General features: G+C 54.0%; 2 protein-coding genes across 2 annotated transcripts; one reads left to right on the top strand and one right to left on the bottom strand.

The window, feature by feature from the left end:
• Positions 1–1,584: 1,584 nt before the first annotated feature.
• LOC136787996 (RIMS-binding protein 3C-like) lies at positions 1,585–3,891 on the bottom strand. The gene has a single exon (XM_066985440.1). The coding sequence runs from the start codon at positions 3,889–3,891 to the stop codon at positions 1,585–1,587; it is 2,307 nt and encodes a 768-aa protein (XP_066841541.1).
• A 744-nt stretch (positions 3,892–4,635) lies between these two features.
• On the top strand, positions 4,636–6,942 carry LOC136787995 (RIMS-binding protein 3C-like). Its single transcript, XM_066985439.1, has one exon. The coding sequence runs from the start codon at positions 4,636–4,638 to the stop codon at positions 6,940–6,942; it is 2,307 nt and encodes a 768-aa protein (XP_066841540.1).
• The last annotated feature ends 12,770 nt before the right edge of the window (positions 6,943–19,712 follow it).

Here is a 19,712-nt window from a genome sequence, read left to right as displayed (position 1 = left end):
CCCCGGTGTAGCTCCAGCACCGCCTGTTCCATTCAGTCCAGGGCCTTTGCTGGAGAGCTGCAACTGCAGGGGAAACATCTCCCCTTGGCCTCCCATGGGGCAGGCTGTAGCGTGAGTGTGGGGGGGATGAGGACGACCTGAATGCATGGGGACACCCCAGGCTGGCAGAGCTGATTTCTGCTTGTGCTGTTTATTATTACTGGGATGGAACAGAAGAGGTGTTTTTAGAAACAGAATCCTAGAAGGCTTTGGGTTGGAGGGGACCTTAATGACCACTGACCTTAAGGACACCCCCTCCCAGTGCCCCCCCCCAGCACGCCCCACAGCACAGAACCTTCCAGAGTGCCCCCCCCCACCCAGCCCGGCCCTGCCTCAGCTCTGCCTCCCGCCTGAGGGTGGTGAAGGCTGTGCACCCCCACAAAGGGAGGAAGGCTTGTAGCTCCCAGGTCTTCCATTTTCCCCTTTGTAGAATGGGGGCTATGTTTCCTCTCCTCCAGTCAGTGGGAACTACTTAAACAGACTTCCACAGCCTCTCCTGTATGATGGCCAGTGGCTTAGCAAGTCCACCGGTTCCCTCAGGCCCCGTGGACGTAGCTCACTGGGAAACTACTGGTGGGGACATGGGAGTTGAAATAGTGAGGGGAAAGGGGGACATATGGGAGCGGGGGCACAGGCGAGTGAAAATGGGGGGCACGCTGGGGGGCACGGGGGATTCTCAGGGAGCCTGTTGGTTGTGCTCCCAGATGGCTGCACGACGGCGGTGCTGTAGCGCAGGTTTGCGCTTTTGTTCCAAAGGGCAAAGTGACAGCGGAGCCCAGCAGAGCCTTCTCTTTGAGGCCCCTGAAGCTCTCCTGCAGGCAGCCAGGAGGGGACAGCTCACTCGAGGCCACACCTGAGGAGAAACAAGGTGCTTGTGGCAGAGCCGGGTGAACGATGGCGGCAGCAGGCACGGTGGGCCTGCAGCAGGCTTCCAGAAGCAGCAATGGTGTGAAATGCGTCACAGCTGGCACAGACCGCTGCCCCGAGCACACCTGGGCCGTTGGTCCAAAGGGGAAAGTGGGTTCTGAAAGAGCCGGGCCTTTCCAAGCAGCTCGTAGCAGGGAGCAGAAGCTTCACAAGTTACAGGCTGAGCAGCCTTTCCACAGCCCCCTGACGACTTTTTCAGTGGGGATCCAGCCACCCCTCTAGACCCTGCCTGGTCATACCATCCCCACCACGGTGGGTATGGTGTTCTGGGTCTGCCTGGGATGGACTCAACCTTCCCCACAGCAGCCCATGCAGCACTATGCTCTGTACTTCTGGCTAGAACTGACTTGATATTGCACCAATGTGTTTTGTCTACTGCTGAGCCGTGCTGGCACAGCATCAGGACTCCCACAGCGCCCTCCCTCTGCCATCCCCCAGCCCCAAATCCAGTCGGCTGGCTGTGGGCAAGAGGTGGGGAGGGGGCATTGCCAGGGCAGCTGACCCAAAAAGACCAAAGGGATAGTCCATACGGCAACGTCACGCTCAGCAATAAAAGCTGTGGAAGGGGAGGGAGAAGTGGGGGAGACACAGGGGACACAGATTCCTTGGTCAAGATCTTTATTTATTCCTCCGATTCCTCCGTTTCTTCCTTCCTCTCCTGCTGCAAGATCTCAGTTCATCATCGCTATCCTGCAGGAGATCACGTAGCTCTGGAGGCACAGTTGTCACCAGGTCATCGTCTGAAACTTCTTCTACCAAATTAGAGGGGACAAATCCTCTCGTGCCATCCGTCAGCTCTCCCACAAACCAGCCGTCTTCATCCATGTCTCCATAGACATAGACGTATTCTCCCGCAGTCAGAGGAAGCTCTGCTTCGGGGTGCTCATTAGGACCCTCGAAAGGATCGTAGCTGTATCGAGCTAAAAATTTTCGAAGTTTTAGCGATTCTTCTTCCGAGGACTGCAGGATGAAGGACACATGCTCTGCTCCTGCTTCTTCGTTCCCATGCACAGGGCCCTGGTCTGAAAGAAGGCGGCACCCAGGACTGTTGTGTGCGGCATCTGATGTCGAGGTGCTTGTGTGGGATGCCGGGACCTTGGTTGCCTCCTCAGAAACATCAGAGCTGTCTTCGCGGTTGCAAAGGTCATGGGACTGCTCTGCATAGGCCTGTGCTGTGGGAGAAGATGTCACCTGTGGTAGTCCTGAACCGATACGGTTGGATTCTTTTCTTTTTTCTTGCTCAAGTTGCTGAGAGAGCAGCTCCCATTGTTGACTTTGGTGCTGATTCTGTTTCTCTAATTCTCTCAGCTGCGCTTGAGACGCTTGCGTGTCTTCCTCATGTGTCCTTCTTTGCTCTGCCCAAGCCCTCTGCAAATGCTCAACTTCCTCTTTCTTCTTCTGCAGCAGTCGCCTTGTTTCCTCGAGGTCGTTCTCCTGTTGTTGCCTTCGTCCTGCCAGTTGTCTCATGGCTTTCAGTTCACAACCCAGATCTTGCAGTCGTGTTTGAAGACGTTTGGCCTCTCCGATGGCAGAATTTCGCTGCTCTGTCACTTGCACGAGTTTCCCCTTCAGAGCAGCGTTGTCAGATCGAACCTCGTCTATCCGTTCCTTCTGCCCACGGAGCTGAGAATTTTCTTCTGCGCGCCTGGCATTTTCATTTGTCATCTCTCTCAGACGCACTTTCAGCTCCTCGTACCTTTGCTGCAGTCTTGAGCGTTCCTGATCCAGGTTCCTGTGAGGCCTAAGTTTTGTCCCAGCCTCGGTTTCCGATTCCCCTCTCTGCTGCTGGTCGACCTGCTCTGTCTTTGCAGCAGTCTTTCCAGATTTCAGGTCGGTCTCTTTCAGTTGCCTGGTGTTTTCTTTCAGGTGCTTGGTAAGGAGGCCTAGCATACTAGTCTTCTGCTGGAGCCTCTCCACCTCCTCCCCCAGTTCCAGAGCGCTTTCCTTCCCCAGAAGGCGGGTCTCCTCTTGAAGGACACCGCATTGCCTCTGCAGGTCCTCCAGGGCATGCTGCAGATGAGCTTTCTCCTGCAGCAGCTGGCTGTCTCCACTGCCAGGTGGGCAGGCCTCTTGTTGCGCTGCCACCTGAACACCCACGTCTGTGACCGCCCGCCCGCAGCTCTTCCCTTCTCCCTGGAGGTGAGCTTTTAAGCTGGAGTGGGTTGTCTGCTGCCCTCCTCCCCCAGCAGCACCAGATGCACCGGGGCTCTTCGAAGAGCAGGTCCCGGTGGTCCCTGCGCCCAGGCGAGTCTGCAGGCGGTGCCAGGCCGCAGCCCTGTCTTCGCTGTGGGAGGCAGACGGCCTCCCCTCAGCCTGCTCCAGGATGTACTGCTGGAAGAGCCTTCTCTGCAGTTCCAGTTCATTTTGGAGGCTTACGATGCGGGCGGTCTGCTTGCTGTCCTTCCGCCAGTGGAGCTGCCTGTGGACCTCCTGCAGCTTGCTGCGGGCCTCGCTGCTGCTGCTGCAGCCGTGCCTCACCAGCTCCTCGGCCAGCTCCTGCTGCAGGTCCCGCGCCTGGCGGACGGCGTCGTCCCGCTGCTCTTGGAGCAACTCCTGTGCCTGGCGCCACTCGGCCTCCTTCTCACGCAGCAGCTGACGGATCTCTGTTGCCCGCTGCTTCTGGCTCAGCTCCCACAGCCGCTGCAGCTCCCGTGCCCGTTGCTGCTCCCATCTGGAGCGTAGCTTCTCAGCCAGAAGCTGCCGCTCCTGCTCTGCCATCTTCTTTATCTGGCGGGTTTCATCAGCAAAGCGGCGGTGCAGCTCCTGCGAGTGGAGACGCTCGGCCTCCAGCTGGGCCCGCAGCGCCTCCAGCTCCTGCCTGTGCTCCTCCTGCTGCACAGGCCTGCTGGGGGGTCGCGCTGGGCCCCGACGGGATGAGGGGTGACTGTGCGCCACGGGCCCCTGGCCCACACCACCCCGGATCATGGCTTAAGGGATGAGAACGATGAACGTTCACCAAACGCTGCCAGCAATAGCCACCAGCGATCGCACGGCCTGGGCCTCTGAGGGACAGCAGCCTCTGAGCCCTCAGCAGACACTGGCTCCCAGCACCGCGCAGCAGCAGAGGTCGCCTCTGCCACTGGCCCGGCCTGGGCGAGCGCGGCCTTATATAGTGTCCGGGTGATGGCGTCATAGAGGAGGGATGACGTCATATGACCTCGTTAACAACCCTTCTAGGGGTTGTTAACCCTCGTTAACAACCCATGCTAATGGCTGTGTAATGCTGTATGTCATCACTACCACGCTTCCCCCACTAAAGGACAGACGTGGCCCAGACCCGTAAGCTGTGCCCGTGCCTGAGGCCTCACAGACACATTCTCGTTGCGCACCTGCGCGGGGGCTCCGTCTGCACTCGTTAACAACCCTTCACCTCCCTCCTCTGCACCCCTTGCGCTGAGGCTGTCGGGGTGTGTCCGGGCGGGCACGCACCATATAAGGTCATATGACGTCATCCCTCCTCTATGACGCCATCACCCGGACACTATATAAGGCCGCGCTCGCCCAGGCCGGGCCAGTGGCAGAGGCGACCTCTGCTGCTGCGCGGTGCTGGGAGCCGGTGTCTGCTGAGGGCTCAGAGGCTGCTGTCCCTCAGAGGCCCAGGCCGTGCGATCGCTGGTGGCTATTGCTGGCAGCGTTTGGTGACCGTTCATCGTTCTGAATCCTTAAGCCATGATCCGGGGTGGTGTGGGCCAGGGGCCCGTGGCGCACAGTCACCCCTCATCCCGTCGGGGCCCAGCGCGACCCCCCAGCAGGCCTGTGCAGCAGGAGGAGCACAGGCAGGAGCTGGAGGCGCTGCGGGCCCAGCTGGAGGCCGAGCGTCTCCACTCGCAGGAGCTGCACCGCCGCTTTGCTGATGAAACCCGCCAGATAAAGAAGATGGCAGAGCAGGAGCGGCAGCTTCTGGCTGAGAAGGTACGCTCCAGATGGGAGCAGCAACGGGCACGGGAGCTGCAGCGGCTGTGGGAGCTGAGCCAGAAGCAGCGGGCAACAGAGATCCGTCAGCTGCTGCGTGAGAAGGAGGCCGAGTGGCGCCAGGCACAGGAGTTGCTCCAAGAGCAGCGGGACGACGCCGTCCGCCAGGCGCGGGACCTGCAGCAGGAGCTGGCCGAGGAGCTGGTGAGGCACGGCTGCAGCAGCAGCAGCGAGGCCCGCAGCAAGCTGCAGGAGGTCCACAGGCAGCTCCACTGGCGGAAGGACAGCAAGCAGACCGCCCGCATCGTAAGCCTCCAAAATGAACTGGAACTGCAGAGAAGGCTCTTCCAGCAGTACATCCTGGAGCAGGCTGAGGGGAGGCCGTCTGCCTCCCACAGCGAAGACAGGGCTGCGGCCTGGCACCGCCTGCAGACTCGCCTGGGCGCAGGGACCACCGGGACCTGCTCTTCGAAGAGCCCCGGTGCATCTGGTGCTGCTGGGGGAGGAGGGCAGCAGACAACCCACTCCAGCTTAAAAGCTCACCTCCAGGGAGAAGGGAAGAGCTGCGGGCGGGCGGTCACAGACGTGGGTGTTCAGGTGGCAGCGCAACAAGAGGCCTGCCCACCTGGCAGTGGAGACAGCCAGCTGCTGCAGGAGAAAGCTCATCTGCAGCATGCCCTGGAGGACCTGCAGAGGCAATGCGGTGTCCTTCAAGAGGAGACCCGCCTTCTGGGGAAGGAAAGCGCTCTGGAACTGGGGGAGGAGGTGGAGAGGCTCCAGCAGAAGACTAGTATGCTAGGCCTCCTTACCAAGCACCTGAAAGAAAACACCAGGCAACTGAAAGAGACCGACCTGAAATCTGGAAAGACTGCTGCAAAGACAGAGCAGGTCGACCAGCAGCAGAGAGGGGAATCGGAAACCGAGGCTGGGAAAAAACTTAGGCCTCACAGGAACCTGGATCAGGAACGCTCAAGACTGCAGCAAAGGTACGAGGAGCTGAAAGTGCGTCTGAGAGAGATGACAAATGAAAATGCCAGGCGCGCAGAAGAAAATTCTCAGCTCCGTGGGCAGAAGGAGCGGATAGACGAGGTTCGATCTGACAACGCTGCTCTGAAGGGGAAACTCGTGCAAGTGACAGAGCAGCGAAATTCTGCCATCGGAGAGGCCAAACGTCTTCAAACACGACTGCAAGATCTGGGTTGTGAACTGAAAGCCATGAGACAACTGGCAGGACGAAGGCAACAACAGGAGAACGACCTCGAGGAAACAAGGCGACTGCTGCAGAAGAAGAAAGAGGAAGTTGAGCATTTGCAGAGGGCTTGGGCAGAGCAAAGAAGGACACATGAGGAAGACACGCAAGCGTCTCAAGCGCAGCTGAGAGAATTAGAGAAACAGAATCAGCACCAAAGTCAACAATGGGAGCTGCTCTCTCAGCAACTTGAGCAAGAAAAAAGAAAAGAATCCAACCGTGTCGGTTCAGGACTACCACAGGTGACATCTTCTCCCACAGCACAGGCCTATGCAGAGCAGTCCCATGACCTTTGCAACCGCGAAGACAGCTCTGATGTTTCTGAGGAGGCAACCAAGGTCCCGGCATCCCACACAAGCACCTCGACATCAGATGCCGCACACAACAGTCCTGGGTGCCGCCTTCTTTCAGACCAGGGCCCTGTGCATGGGAACGAAGAAGCAGGAGCAGAGCATGTGTCCTTCATCCTGCAGTCCTCGGGAGAAGAATCGCTAAAACTTCGAAAATTTTTAGCTCGATACAGCTACGATCCTTTCGAGGGTCCTAATGAGCACCCCGAAGCAGAGCTTCCTCTGACTGCGGGAGAATACGTCTATGTCTATGGAGACATGGATGAAGACGGCTGGTTTGTGGGAGAGCTGACGGATGGCACGAGAGGATTTGTCCCCTCTAATTTGGTAGAAGAAGTTTCAGACGATGACCTGGTGACAACTGTGCCTCCAGAGCTACGTGATCTCCTGCAGGATAGCGATGATGAGCTGAGATCTTGCAGCAGGAGAGGAAGGAAGAAACGGAGGAATCGGAGGAATAAATAAAGATCTTGACCAAGGAATCTGTGTCCCCTGTGTCTCCCCCCCTTCTCCCTCCCCTTCCACAGCTTTTATTGCTGAGCGTGACGTTGCCGTATGGACTATCCCTTTGGTCTTTTTGGGTCAGCTGCCCTGGCAATGCCCCCTCCCCACCTCTTGCCCACAGCCAGCCGACTGGATTTGGGGCTGGGGGGTGGCAGAGGGAGGGCGCTGTGGGAGTCCTGATGCTGTGCCAGCACGGCTCAGCAGTAGACAAAACACATTGGTGCAATATCAAGTCAGTTCTAGCCAGAAGTACAGAGCATAGTGCTGCATGGGCTGCTGTGGGGAAGGTTGAGTCCATCCCAGGCAGACCCAGAACACCATACCCACCGTGGTGGGGATGGTATGACCAGGCAGGGTCTAGAGGGGTGGCTGGATCCCCACTGAAAAAGTCGTCGGGGGCTGTGGAAAGGCTGCTCAGCCTGTAACTTGTGAAGCTTCTGCTCCCTGCTACGAGCTGCTTGGAAAGGCCCGGCTCTTTCAGAACCCACTTTCCCCTTTGGACCAACGGCCCAGGTGTGCTCGGGGCAGCGGTCTGTGCCAGCTGTGACGCATTTCACACCATTGCTGCTTCTGGAAGCCTGCTGCAGGCCCACCGTGCCTGCTGCCGCCATCGTTCACCCGGCTCTGCCACAAGCACCTTGTTTCTCCTCAGGTGTGGCCTCGAGTGAGCTGTCCCCTCCTGGCTGCCTGCAGGAGAGCTTCAGGGGCCTCAAAGAGAAGGCTCTGCTGGGCTCCGCTGTCACTTTGCCCTTTGGAACAAAAGCGCAAACCTGCGCTACAGCACCGCCGTCGTGCAGCCATCTGGGAGCACAACCAACAGGCTCCCTGAGAATCCCCCGTGCCCCCCAGCGTGCCCCCCATTTTCACTCGCCTGTGCCCCCGCTCCCATATGTCCCCCTTTCCCCTCACTATTTCAACTCCCATGTCCCCACCAGTAGTTTCCCAGTGAGCTACGTCCACGGGGCCTGAGGGAACCGGTGGACTTGCTAAGCCACTGGCCATCATACAGGAGAGGCTGTGGAAGTCTGTTTAAGTAGTTCCCACTGACTGGAGGAGAGGAAACATAGCCCCCATTCTAAAAAGGGGAAAATGGAAGACCTGGGAGCTACAAGCCTTCCTCCCTTTGTGGGGGTGCACAGCCTTCACCACCCACTGTCCGTCGTACCTGAGAAGTTGTTGCTGAGGGCTATAGAAAATAAGGAGGCGATTGGTGACAGACAACACGGCTTCACTCGGGGCAGATCATGCCTGACAAATCTGGTGCCCTTCTATGATGGGGTTGCAGCATTGGTGGGTAGGGAAAGAGCAACGGACATCATCTACCTGGACTCGTGCAAAGCACTTGCACTGTCCCCCATGATCTCTAAACTGGAGAGATGTTGTCGACGGAGGGAAGACACAAACGCTCAATATGAGTGTTAAGTATGCTTCCGCTTTAATGGATAGCTCAATTGTCTTTTATCGTGTACAGGATAATTAGCTCATACATATTGCAAAAGCCAAGCTCCTTATTCGTGTACAGGATAATTAGCTCATACATATTGCAAAAGCCAAGCTCCTTATTGGTAAGCGTCATCTACTGCCCTATCTGTTAGTTCCGCATTCTTCTATCCGCTAGTTCCCCTTTCTAATCCAACTATAACTCCCAGGGCAGTATGCCCTCTACTATCATTGTTTCTAATTGCCTGGGATTTCTCACAAGAGTTCCCAGACAAGCCTTGCGTACGTGCCTTTGCTCTTGTTTTTCTAGACCAGCTGGGTGCGGTAATCCGCCATTTCCTTATCTTGCAGCTGCATGATATCAATGTGATTACGCGCAGCGAGCCAGTCCTCAACAATTCCCCCGTTTTTATTTTGAACCAAAAGCTTTCTATAGATTTTTCTATCAATCACCGCACACACTGCAATAAGCAAGGTACAATAAGCAACAGGGTCAAAAATCTCATGCAGAACTACGATTGTAAAGTAGTGTGCCTACTAGAATCTACATCAGTCAACAAGCCACTAAGCGCTAGGAATGTTGCTTCGCAGCGATACTGCTTCTTACTCGCACAGCACAATCACACAATCACACAATCACGCAGAGAGGCCTCTTGCACTTCTCATTCATACCACAAGACAATATCACTTAAAATAATTTGTGTGCAGCTTCAGGAGGTCCTTGTCTGCTCCCGTGGTGAGCGGCTGAGAGTGGAGACCCCTCCGAGGAAAAAATGCTCGGGGTGCACCTAGGGGCGTCCGTTCCACAGTCGATCCCACAGCCGAGCAGAGCGGCTCCTGGCGCAAGGAAGGATGCTATTATAGTTTGTATAATGACAGCAAAGAGATGCATTGCAATAAGGAGCACGTGTGGCATTGACCCTTTTTTTTTTTTTTTTTTTTTTTTTTTTTTTTTTTTTTTTTTCGAGCAATTACACCTTACACATGCTATTACTGTTGCTAGAAAAACCCTACTAGTTAACTGCTCGAGCCTTTTTATTAGGCAACTAAATACTACTCGCGCCGCTACTATAATTAGGACAATTATTAGCAGTAAGCGTAGCCCTTCTTTTATCAGACCCAATATCCAACCCCCCATGTTCCCAAACCAATTTGCAAACAGTCTATCAAGCCAATTATCTTGGACCACTATCTTCTTGGTGTGGTCTCTCAGCCATTTCAGTTGCTCGTGGATTGACTCGCCATGGTCCGAGAGATTAAAACAGCACATTCCTTCGAGCTCTTCACACCCGTGGCCCTGTGCCAGCAGTAGAAAATCAATCGCCGCTCTGTTCTGTAACACAGCGTGTCGCAAGCTGTCCAGGTCCTGGGCCATTCCTGTGAGTATCTGCGTAGTCACATTTAATGTTTTCACCACTGTACTTCAAATCTACATTTTACAAAGTGACCAGCAAGTGTGCCACATTAACTGACCAACCTCTGAGATTTTACCTTTCATACCAGTGTCTTCTTGGGCTCTTTTAATTAAACACGTTTCTCATTCAAGTGAATTGAAATGCTTCAGTTGGTTTTATTCTCAGGAGCCTCATAAAAAACAAAGATATTGCACCCTCTTTGTTCAGTTATTCAATGTTTGTCTCTTTCACAGCAAATAATTACTTCATTGAAGTTAAAACTTCCAAACATAACTTACTAATAGTCTCCAATTTCAGCTCAGATCACTCGTTGAAAATACTCTGCTAAATACAGATAACTTACAATAACTTTAACAGTTAATTGTCCATAACAAACACCATGGTTTTTCTCCAGACCAATGTTCAAATTTTAAGACCACCCTTTAATATTTCTTTGTACAGGTGAAAAACAGTCTTCAATTTTCTAGTCTTGTTTTAAATATAAAAGTTGGAAGGGGCATTCAAGTTTCAAGTCTCCACACTGAACTTAAAAAAAAAAAATCATGTGGAGGTAAACAAACCAAGTTGTATACTCCAGGAGGTAGAGGCCTTCAATTTGTGTTCATATATACATATGCACAGAATTCAGTGTTCCAACAGAAAAAGAATTAGCCAAAAAGCAATAAAAGTTATTTACTACTGTGACATTTCAAGACTTCCACAGCTTTGCCTAAAGACACAAACACAATTAACATAATTCCCTATGTGCTTTTTTTTTTTTTTTTTTTTTTTTTTTTTTTTTTTTTTTTTTTCTCAAATGTCACATTTGCTTGTTTTACAGCCCAACAAGCTAGTTTCCCTAGACTAGCCATAGCATGAGCCACAGCCACTCCAGGCACAAGTGCCGCTGAAAAGAACCTTTCAGCAGGACCCCAGAGTTCGACCTGGTCATCGCAGTCACTCCCCAAAGTTTTTGAGACTGCGTCTCGTCCGTCGTTTCCATTGTTGAGTAATGTTTCGCAATTCTTGACTGTGTAGGTCAGGGGCAAACAAGGTCAGGCGTCCTAGATAATATGGCCCACCATGCGAGTTGGCCGGGATTCCCTGCCAGGCTCGATCCACGCAAATCAGGAATATACCGGGTGGTAGGGCCTTGGCGGTGTGCCTTGGCCAGTCACCCCCGCCATCCTGATTCCATGCCCCCATGGTAGCGTTGGTGGTGTCGTTGTGTCCGCAGTAGCCGCCATTGGCCTCGAAGCCCTTTGTGTGTGAGGTCACATTGGTCCATTGAGTCATGTTTTGTTTTCCTTTATTCCACATAAAGCACGTCTGTGTCCAGTTATTACTGGTGTTCCCTACCGCCACTGATCCCAACAAATCCAGTTCTTGGGGATCCCATGGCAAGCTCGTGTTCAGAGCCACTAGCGCCGCCACAACGGCGTCGGAGAGGTTGGACGAAAGATCGAACAAATCAGTACTTGCGGAATATGGTGCTAACAGTTGTTTCAGCTCCTCCTTGTTCCCTATTGGGACCCCGAACAAACAGGTGCGGAAGGGATCAGTCGCTTTGGCAAGAGACAGGCAGAATTGAGCCAATCGAGTTCCCTTCGGTATATGTAGCGGAGGGAACATGGCTGATACCATAATTTGTATCTCCCCAGTAAAGTCCTTATCAATAAGTCCTGTTAACACTAAAGCCCCATTTAATGTCGCCGATGACCTTCCAATCAGAAGTGCTCCAACAGGCTCATTATTAATTTTTACAGGTCCCATAACGCCTGTTTTCACCCCAACAGGCTTATTGTCCATCAAAGTCACATTTACTGCGGTTGCCAAGTCCAATCCCCAGGCTCCCTCTGGTGGCTGGTTGGAGGTGAAAGGATTCGTCTCGGTTGGAGTCTCCGCAGCTGCCGCCGCTGTTGAGGGAAAAGCCGCTTTTTGTGTCATCGCGGGGCGGCGGTTCCCGCTGGTCTTCCCGTTTCCCTGGGTCTTCCGCCGGCAAGCGGTTTCATTATGCGTATTAGATCGGCAAGAGGGACACCACACATTAGCCGTCCCACATTGCCTCTTCATATGACCCGCGATGTCACACCGATAGCAGCGTAGTGCAGGTCTTCTCGACGAGTGAGGTCCTTTTCCACTTTGCAGGGGGGGCAAGGGCGGCGAATACCTGCGACTGACTAGCCTGCAGTCCCTGAGTAATACTTTCCCCTACCTTTCGAATAGCGTCAACCAATAGCGCCTGCGAGCCTATCGGTATCCGCGACAATCGATCAAGAGCCTCTTCTATAGTCCAGGTACTGGGCAGCGTATTTAGAACATTTCGAGAGGTTTGATTACAATTTTGAAGGGCGCATTGTTTAAGAATAGGGCCTTTGAGATATTCGGGTAACCCAGCTACCTGTATAGCTGCGGCAACCCTATCAATAAATGTTCCAAACGCTTCGTCTCGCCCTTGCTTGATGGACATATAGGAGGGCATTCCTCCAGGCTCCCTAATTTGGTCCAGTGCTCTCCTAGCTAGCGTCATGGTCGCTTTTGCCTTATCCGGCCCCATTAGGGCCTGGGCCTCCAAGCGATTGTATGCACCGACCCCCAAAAGCTCCTCCAGCGTGACCCCGTATAATGGATCTCCGGGCTGACGCTGCACCGCAACTGCCTCCTGACAAGCTGAATGCCAATGGGCATTAAACAGCAGGATCTGATGCTGCGTCAGTATTAGTTTCATGATATTACGAATGTCGCCGGGGAGCAACACGTTAGTGGACCACAGATAGTCTAACATCTGTTTCGTTGGCTCCCCACGTATTCCTGACTCATTTACCGTGGCACGCAATTGGGTCAGTATTTTCCAGTCCAGATTTGTCATAGTAACAGTTATCTGGCCCTGGGCGTCTGGTGGAGAATACACCACGGGGAAGGCGCCTACAAGCTCTGTCGCTGCCCCCACATCACCTTCACGTAACGCCTCCCCTGCTATTTTCGCCCAGAGTCCTGCTCTCTCCGACCCCCCTGATTCGAGTCGCATATCTTTCAAAAATGGATTCTTATTTCTCCCCTCGCCTGCCGCCTCTCCCTCGGGAGTTTCCAGGGGTAGAGGAGGTGCACTGGGTCGTGCCCCCTCTCCCCATCCCCCGGGTGCCTTCATGGTGAATTGTTGGACCGACGGAGGGAGGGGGTACGGATTGGCCTCTTCATCCGCCCTCAACGTTTTGCCCAGCCGCTCTGTTGCAGCGGCTGCTACTTTCTGTTCTACCCGATGTATTGTTAAAGCATTCGTAACAGCCCGCCACGGTTTTGCCAGCTTCTTAGCCGTCTTATTCTCACTAATCATTTCCTCAAACAATATATCACCAAACTTACGCCACTCATCCTCCTCAAACAATGTGTCAGGGTTAATAAAGCAGCCCTTCGCCACCCCATAGGCCACTAACCCCTGTAATTCTTTATGACAATCTATATCTGGCGTCTTACGCTTTTCTAAAAAGCACTTAAGTAAATTAATTGCCGCTTGTTTCTCCATGCTTACTCACGGTGCCGTTGCCCCCGTGCAAAGCGTGTCTTACGCTTTTCTAAAAAGCACTTAAGTAAATCTATTGCCGCTTGTTTCTCCATGCTTACTCACGGTGCCGTTGCCCCCGTACAAAGCTTCCGTTCGCGGCGTTCCGGCGGGACCCGCTATGGGTTCGTCCCGGGCGCTCTTCCCGAGTCGCCTTCTGCTCGCCCCAATCTTATGTTCCGCGGATTCCGGGTTACGTAGTCAGAACCGGCTTTCCCCTTGTACTCCGTCGCCTAATACCGGCTTACTCGTTTAGGGTCCTCGTCCAGCAAGGGTCCCTGTTCGGGCGCCATTTGTTGTCGACGGAGGGAAGACACAAACGCTCAATATGAGTGTTAAGTATGCTTCCGCTTTAATGGATAGCTCAATTGTCTTTTATCGTGTACAGGATAATTAGCTCATACATATTGCAAAAGCCAAGCTCCTTATTGGTAAGCGTCATCTACTGCCCTATCTGTTAGTTCCGCATTCTTCTATCCGCTAGTTCCCCTTTCTAATCCAACTATAACTCCCAGGGCAGTATGCCCTCTACTATCATTGTTTCTAATTGCCTGGGATTTCTCACAAGAGTTCCCAGACAAGCCTTGCGTACGTGCCTTTGCTCTTGTTTTTCTAGACCAGCTGGGTGCGGTAATCCGCCATTTCCTTATCTTGCAGCTGCATGATATCAATGTGATTACGCGCAGCGAGCCAGTCCTCAACAGAGAGACATGGATCGGATGGACGGACAACTCGGTGGGTAAGGAATTGGCGAGATGGTTGCACTCAAAGAGTAGCGGTCAGAGGCTCAGTGTCCAGGCAGAAACCAGTAACGAGTGGCATTCCTCAGGGATCTGCATATTGACCAGTGGTCAACAGCACTCAGGGGTGGGTCACTGCCCCCCATACCTGGATTTACCCCAGTAAATGCCCTGGTTCAAAGCGCGTCCGTGCTGGCATCTCCTTCGGGCTGCGGGACACGAGCAGGGCCCAGCTGGGCTGTTTGAAATGCATCTTTTACTGTGCCTACAAGCCCTCCAAGCACCCCCGGTGTAGCTCCAGCACCGCCTGTTCCATTCAGTCCAGGGCCTTTGCTGGAGAGCTGCAACTGCAGGGGAAACATCTCCCCTTGGCCTCCCATGGGGCAGGCTGTAGCGTGAGTGTCGGGGGGATGAGGACGACCTGAATGCATGGGGACACCCCAGGCTGGCAGAGCTGATTTCTGCTTGTGCTGTTTATTATTACTGGGATGGAACAGAAGAGGTGTTTTTAGAAACAGAATCCTAGAATGCTTTGGGTTGGAGGGGACCTTAATGACCACTGACCTTAAGGACAGCCCCTCCCAGTGCCGGCTGTAGTGTGCCCCCCCCAGGGCAGGCTGTAGTGTGTGAGTGTGGAGAAGAGATCGACACCTGCCTCTGCATTTGTCCTCCTCGGGAAGTTGTAGAAAGCAACGAAGTGAACATGTCTCAAAAAAACAACAAAAAAAACCCAAACCTGTCTCAAAAGACCGACCTTGCGGTTTGGACAAGAGCCATGGAGCAGCTGAGTCTGTACAAAGGCAGGGGGTCGGCTAGTGGTGATGAAGAAGAGCCACCAACCTTCATCCCCACGACCCCCCGACGACCACCACCAGAAGGCACTGCGCGCGGGGATAGGTTATGCATATGTATAGGCATATTGGGAAACTTCGTGCCTATGTAACTCTTTACTGTCTATAACGCAAGCAAGTTGCCGCGTTGGGGTGCGCATGCCTTTGGGAGCTGTCCCGCATGTGCCTGGTGCTGAAATAAACCACATACCTACTTTATAATTCATTTGCTTTGAGTTGTGGAGTTCTTCCACGAATCAGTGTCATAAGCAGCAATTTTCTATCCAGAGAGGCCTCTGTCTGCTCTCACCTGCTCCAGATCATGCTTACTGCCTGCAGCACTTGCTTGGCACCAACACAGGCAGAGAGCTAGGAGCAGGGCTGAGTGTGAGGGAGAGGCCAAGCCCTGCAGCTGCTGCTTGCAGCTCATCTCTTACTCTCAGGAGCACCGGGAACGGATGGGAACACCTCACTAAGGTGGCCTTGTCCCACGCCAGCGCACACAGCCTGGTCAGAGACGTGACAGATGCAGGAGGGGTTCTGAGAGCAAGCCCATTCCCCAGTATCCCAAGCACGGGGAGAGGAGAGCCGCATGAAGGGAGAGCCAGTGTTGGGCTGGGGCATGAGCCCCCTGTCAGGCTCTTTCTCACCTGCATCTTGTCATAAGTCTTGGCAAAGACTTATGCAAGTCTTTGTCCGAGTCTTTTCAAAATGAGGGGGGTGTAGCTGCTTCTCCCTCAGGCGGTGGTGGCTTCTCCCATTCTCTTGCTTGTCAGAGGCATTCTGGGGTGATGTGGAGCTCCACAAGAGGAAGCGGCTCGGGCACCTGCTTCACAGAGTGCCTGTGGGATGGATGAGCTGTAACTGATGAGAACAGCCCCAAAGGCCTCCAGCCGTGGCCTGCTCCCCTGTACTGCGTCTGGCTGGGATAGAGTTAATATTCTTAATAGCAGCTTGTAAGGTGCTGTGTTTTAGAGCTGTGGCCAAAACGATGCTGGTAGTGCGCTGAAGTTGTTCGCTTTTGCTGACCAGTGTTTGCACAGCATCGAGGCCTTCTCTAGTTCTTTTACACCTATTTTTACACCTATTTACACTATATTTGTCTATTACACCCGCCCCTCGAGTGAATGGCCGTGGGGTGAGCCAGAGGTTGGGAGGAGACATAACCAGGCAGAGCAACCGTACTAACCAACAAGACGTTCCACGCCATGTAATGTCATGCTCAGCAATAAAAGGGTAAAAGAGGGGGTTTAGAGAGTTATGCAACACATCCTTTCCAGGATTGGTCCCATCACTGGGGATCGGTCATTTTAGAATAGAATGGAATAGAATAGCTCGAGTCGGAAGGGATCTTCAAAGATCATCCAGTCCAACAGCTGAACCACTCCAGAGTTAACTAAAAGTTAAAGCTTATTATTGAGGGCATCATCCAAATGCCTCTCGAACACTGACAGGCATGGGGAGTTACCACCTCACCAGGAAGCCTGTGCCAGTGTTTGACCACCCTCATGGTAAGGCAGTTTTTCCTCAGGTACAGTCTGAACCTCTCCTTGCGCAGCTTTGTGCCATTCCCGTGCATCCTTTCATCGGTTACCAGGGAGAAGAGATCGACACCTGCCTCTGCATTTGTCCTCCTCGGGAAGTTGTAGAAAGCAATGAGGTGGCCTCTTTGCCTTCTCTTCTCCAGCCTAGACAAGCCAGGTGACCTCAGCCTGTCCTCACAGGACGTGGCTTCCAGCCCTTTTGCCAGCTTTGTTGCCCTGCTCCGGACACTTTCAAGGACGTCCACATCCCTTTTGTGTTGTGGAGCCCAGAAGTGCACACAATACTCAAGGTGAGGCTGCACACGTACTAAATACAGCAAGAAAATTAATTATTAATTAATTAATTAAGATAATTAAATGCAGCAAGACAATTAACGGCTGGCTTTACTGGGTTGAATGCACTCCAGAATGCATTTTGCCCTCGTGGCTGCCAGGACTTGGCTGCTGGCTCACGCTGAGCCTGCTGTGGAGCTGCACCTCCAGAGCCCTTTCTGCTGAGCTGCTCTCTCCAGCCACTCGTCTCCCAGCCTGTGCTTGCATCCAGCATTACGCTGTCCCAGGTGCAGCACCTGGCATCTTCCTTTGTTGAACTTCATGCCGTTACTAATCTCCCAGTGTGCCAATCTGTCTAGATCCTTCTGCAAAGCCTCTCAGCCCTCCACGGAGTCAACGGTGCCTCCCAGTTTAGTGTCATTGGCAAACTTGCTGAGGACCCATTCCTCTCCTGCACCTAGATCTTTGATAAACATGTTGAAGGTAATTGGCCCCAGAACTGAGCCCTGGGGAAGACCGCTAGAGACTGGCCACCAGCCAGATGTAGCCCCACTCACTAAGAAACTTGAGGTTGCGCGCCAAGAAACGTTTCCCGCATCGGGACAAGAGGTTCCCAGCAGGCCCAACAGACCTCTCATTCGTACAGCAGGCCAGCATGTATGAGTTGTGCGCTCAGTAGTGCCCAGATAATGATGGGGTGTGCCAGGCCCCTGTGTGCACTGCACCCTGTAAGGCTGGGCTGACTTGTGGTCACACTGAGGTCTGTTTGATGCCCTCTGCTAGCCCCACACACTGGTAAGCTGCCAAGCAGCCATTCAGCAGGCATATTTGGCTTTGCTCCATCACTGTTTTCAGCAATAAATCTATTGCTGCTTCTCTCTTAGGAGTGAAGCGCATCATTCCTTTTGCGACACATGGACGAGCACAGATTTCTGAGCTGGGATTCAGTGCTGCTGCCCACTGGGACATGGCTGTCACTGCTCTGGGGCTGGTGCCAGAAGTGAGTTGTGGAGGGACGCTTCCCAGCCCTCCATTAGCACCCAGGGGTGGGTCACTGCCCCCCATACCTGGATTTACCCCACTAAATGCCCTGGTTCAAAGCGCGAGGAGCTGTGAGGACCAGTTCAGTCCTGACTTGTTCCTACCATCTTCTTTAAACCCTTCCCTAGACTCTATACCATGCTGGGAACAGCAGCCCCCGCTCAGCATTGGGGTGAGGGGCTGCTCACCCCATACATATCCACTGCTCGGGATAGCAGGCAGGTGAGGAAGCTGCCATCAGCGCACCCCAGGACCCTCCCGGATTGCTGATGTCTTGCGGTGTTATCCCTCCAGCACACAGATGGTGCTTGAAGTCCCCTGGGAGGACGGGGCCCTGCAAACGTGAAGTTTCTCCTACCTATCTGTAGAGGGACTCAGTACTTGTTTTTTTCCTGGTCAGTTCCCTTTCTTGCACAGGCACAGAGGAACTGGGTAGAGCAGCCTCGGTTTTATTTAGAGGAGATGTCAGTGGGGCAGCACGCCCTCACTGACCAGAGACGGGGTCTCTTCAAGGAAGTGTGCCAGGTCAGTGAAGATGTCTTCTGGCAGCACATGAAGCAGCAGGTGGTAGAAGAACTCCCGGTCGTAATAGGAGGCGTAGAGCACCGCGACACCGAGCATGAAAGTGACGGCCAGCTCCACGCACAGGAAGATCAGGCAGAATGTCCTGTGGGGCAGAAAAAGAGCTGGAAAAAGGGCAGGCTGGACGCATCCCGCACCCATGCCAGAGGGGGCTGTTCTGGGAGCCCCACAGGCTGCCCCTCCAGGCATTTCTCATTGCTCATTCGGACAGGCTTGGACGTGAGCCTCCACAAGCCCAGGAAGACACCTCGGCATTGGGCAAACACGCCGCAGCAGGCGTCCTGGCCATCCCAGTCGCTGCAGGGGAACCTGGGTGGGCACAGGGCACCTGAGGGGACACTCACCACAGCCAGGAAAAGGCACCTCTTCTCCTCGCCAGTTCCTCCGTCTTCTGTAGGTCAACACAAGGTAGGGACACTTGTCAGGCCCCACCGCACAGTCCGGTTCAGTACCCCACAGTAAATGCCAGTAACACACAGTACCCCAGTAAATGCCCTGGTTCAAAGCGCGTCCGTGCTGGCATCTCCTTCGGGCTGCGGGACACGAGCAGGGCCCAGCTGGGCTGTTTGAAATGCATCTTTTACTGTGCCTACAAGCCCTCCAAGCACCCCCGGTGTAGCTCCAGCACCGCCTGTTCCATTCAGTCCAGGGCCTTTGCTGGAGAGCTGCAACTGCAGGGGAAACATCTCCCCTTGGCCTCCCATGGGGCAGGCTGTAGCGTGAGTGTCGGGGGGATGAGGACGACCTGAATGCATGGGGACACCCCAGGCTGGCAGAGCTGATTTCTGCTTGTGCTGTTTATTATTACTGGGATGGAACAGAAGAGGTGTTTTTAGAAACAGAATCCTAGAAGGCTTTGGGTTGGAGGGGACCTTAATGACCACTGACCTTAAGGACACCCCCTCCCAGTGCCCCCCCCCAGCACGCCCCACAGCACAGAACCTTCCAGAGCGCCCCCCCCCCCCCAGCCCGGCCCTGCCTCAGCTCTGCCTCCCGCCTGAGGGTGGTGAAGGCTGTGCACCCCCACAAAGGGAGGAAGGCTTGTAGCTCCCAGGTCTTCCATTTTCCCCTTTGTAGAATGGGGGCTATGTTTCCTCTCCTCCAGTCAGTGGGAACTACTTAAACAGACTTCCACAGCCTCTCCTGTATGATGGCCAGTGGCTTAGCAAGTCCACCGGTTCCCTCAGGCCCCGTGGACGTAGCTCACTGGGAAACTACTGGTGGGGACATGGGAGTTGAAATAGTGAGGGGAAAGGGGGACATATGGGAGCGGGGGCACAGGCGAGTGAAAATGGGGGGCACGCTGGGGGGCACGGGGGATTCTCAGG

Source organism: Anser cygnoides, chromosome 32 (assembly GCF_040182565.1).
Source record: "Anser cygnoides isolate HZ-2024a breed goose chromosome 32, Taihu_goose_T2T_genome, whole genome shotgun sequence".
In the NCBI taxonomy this organism is placed as follows: domain Eukaryota; kingdom Metazoa; phylum Chordata; class Aves; order Anseriformes; family Anatidae; genus Anser; species Anser cygnoides.
This window is presented reverse-complemented; position numbering and strand designations above follow the sequence as displayed.

Excerpts from the sequence above, each read along its gene's own strand:
- LOC136787996 (XM_066985440.1), bottom strand. The coding sequence starts at position 3,891 with ATGATCCGGGGTGGTGTGGGCCAGGGGCCCGTGGCGCACAGTCACCCC.
- LOC136787995 (XM_066985439.1), top strand. The coding sequence starts at position 4,636 with ATGATCCGGGGTGGTGTGGGCCAGGGGCCCGTGGCGCACAGTCACCCC.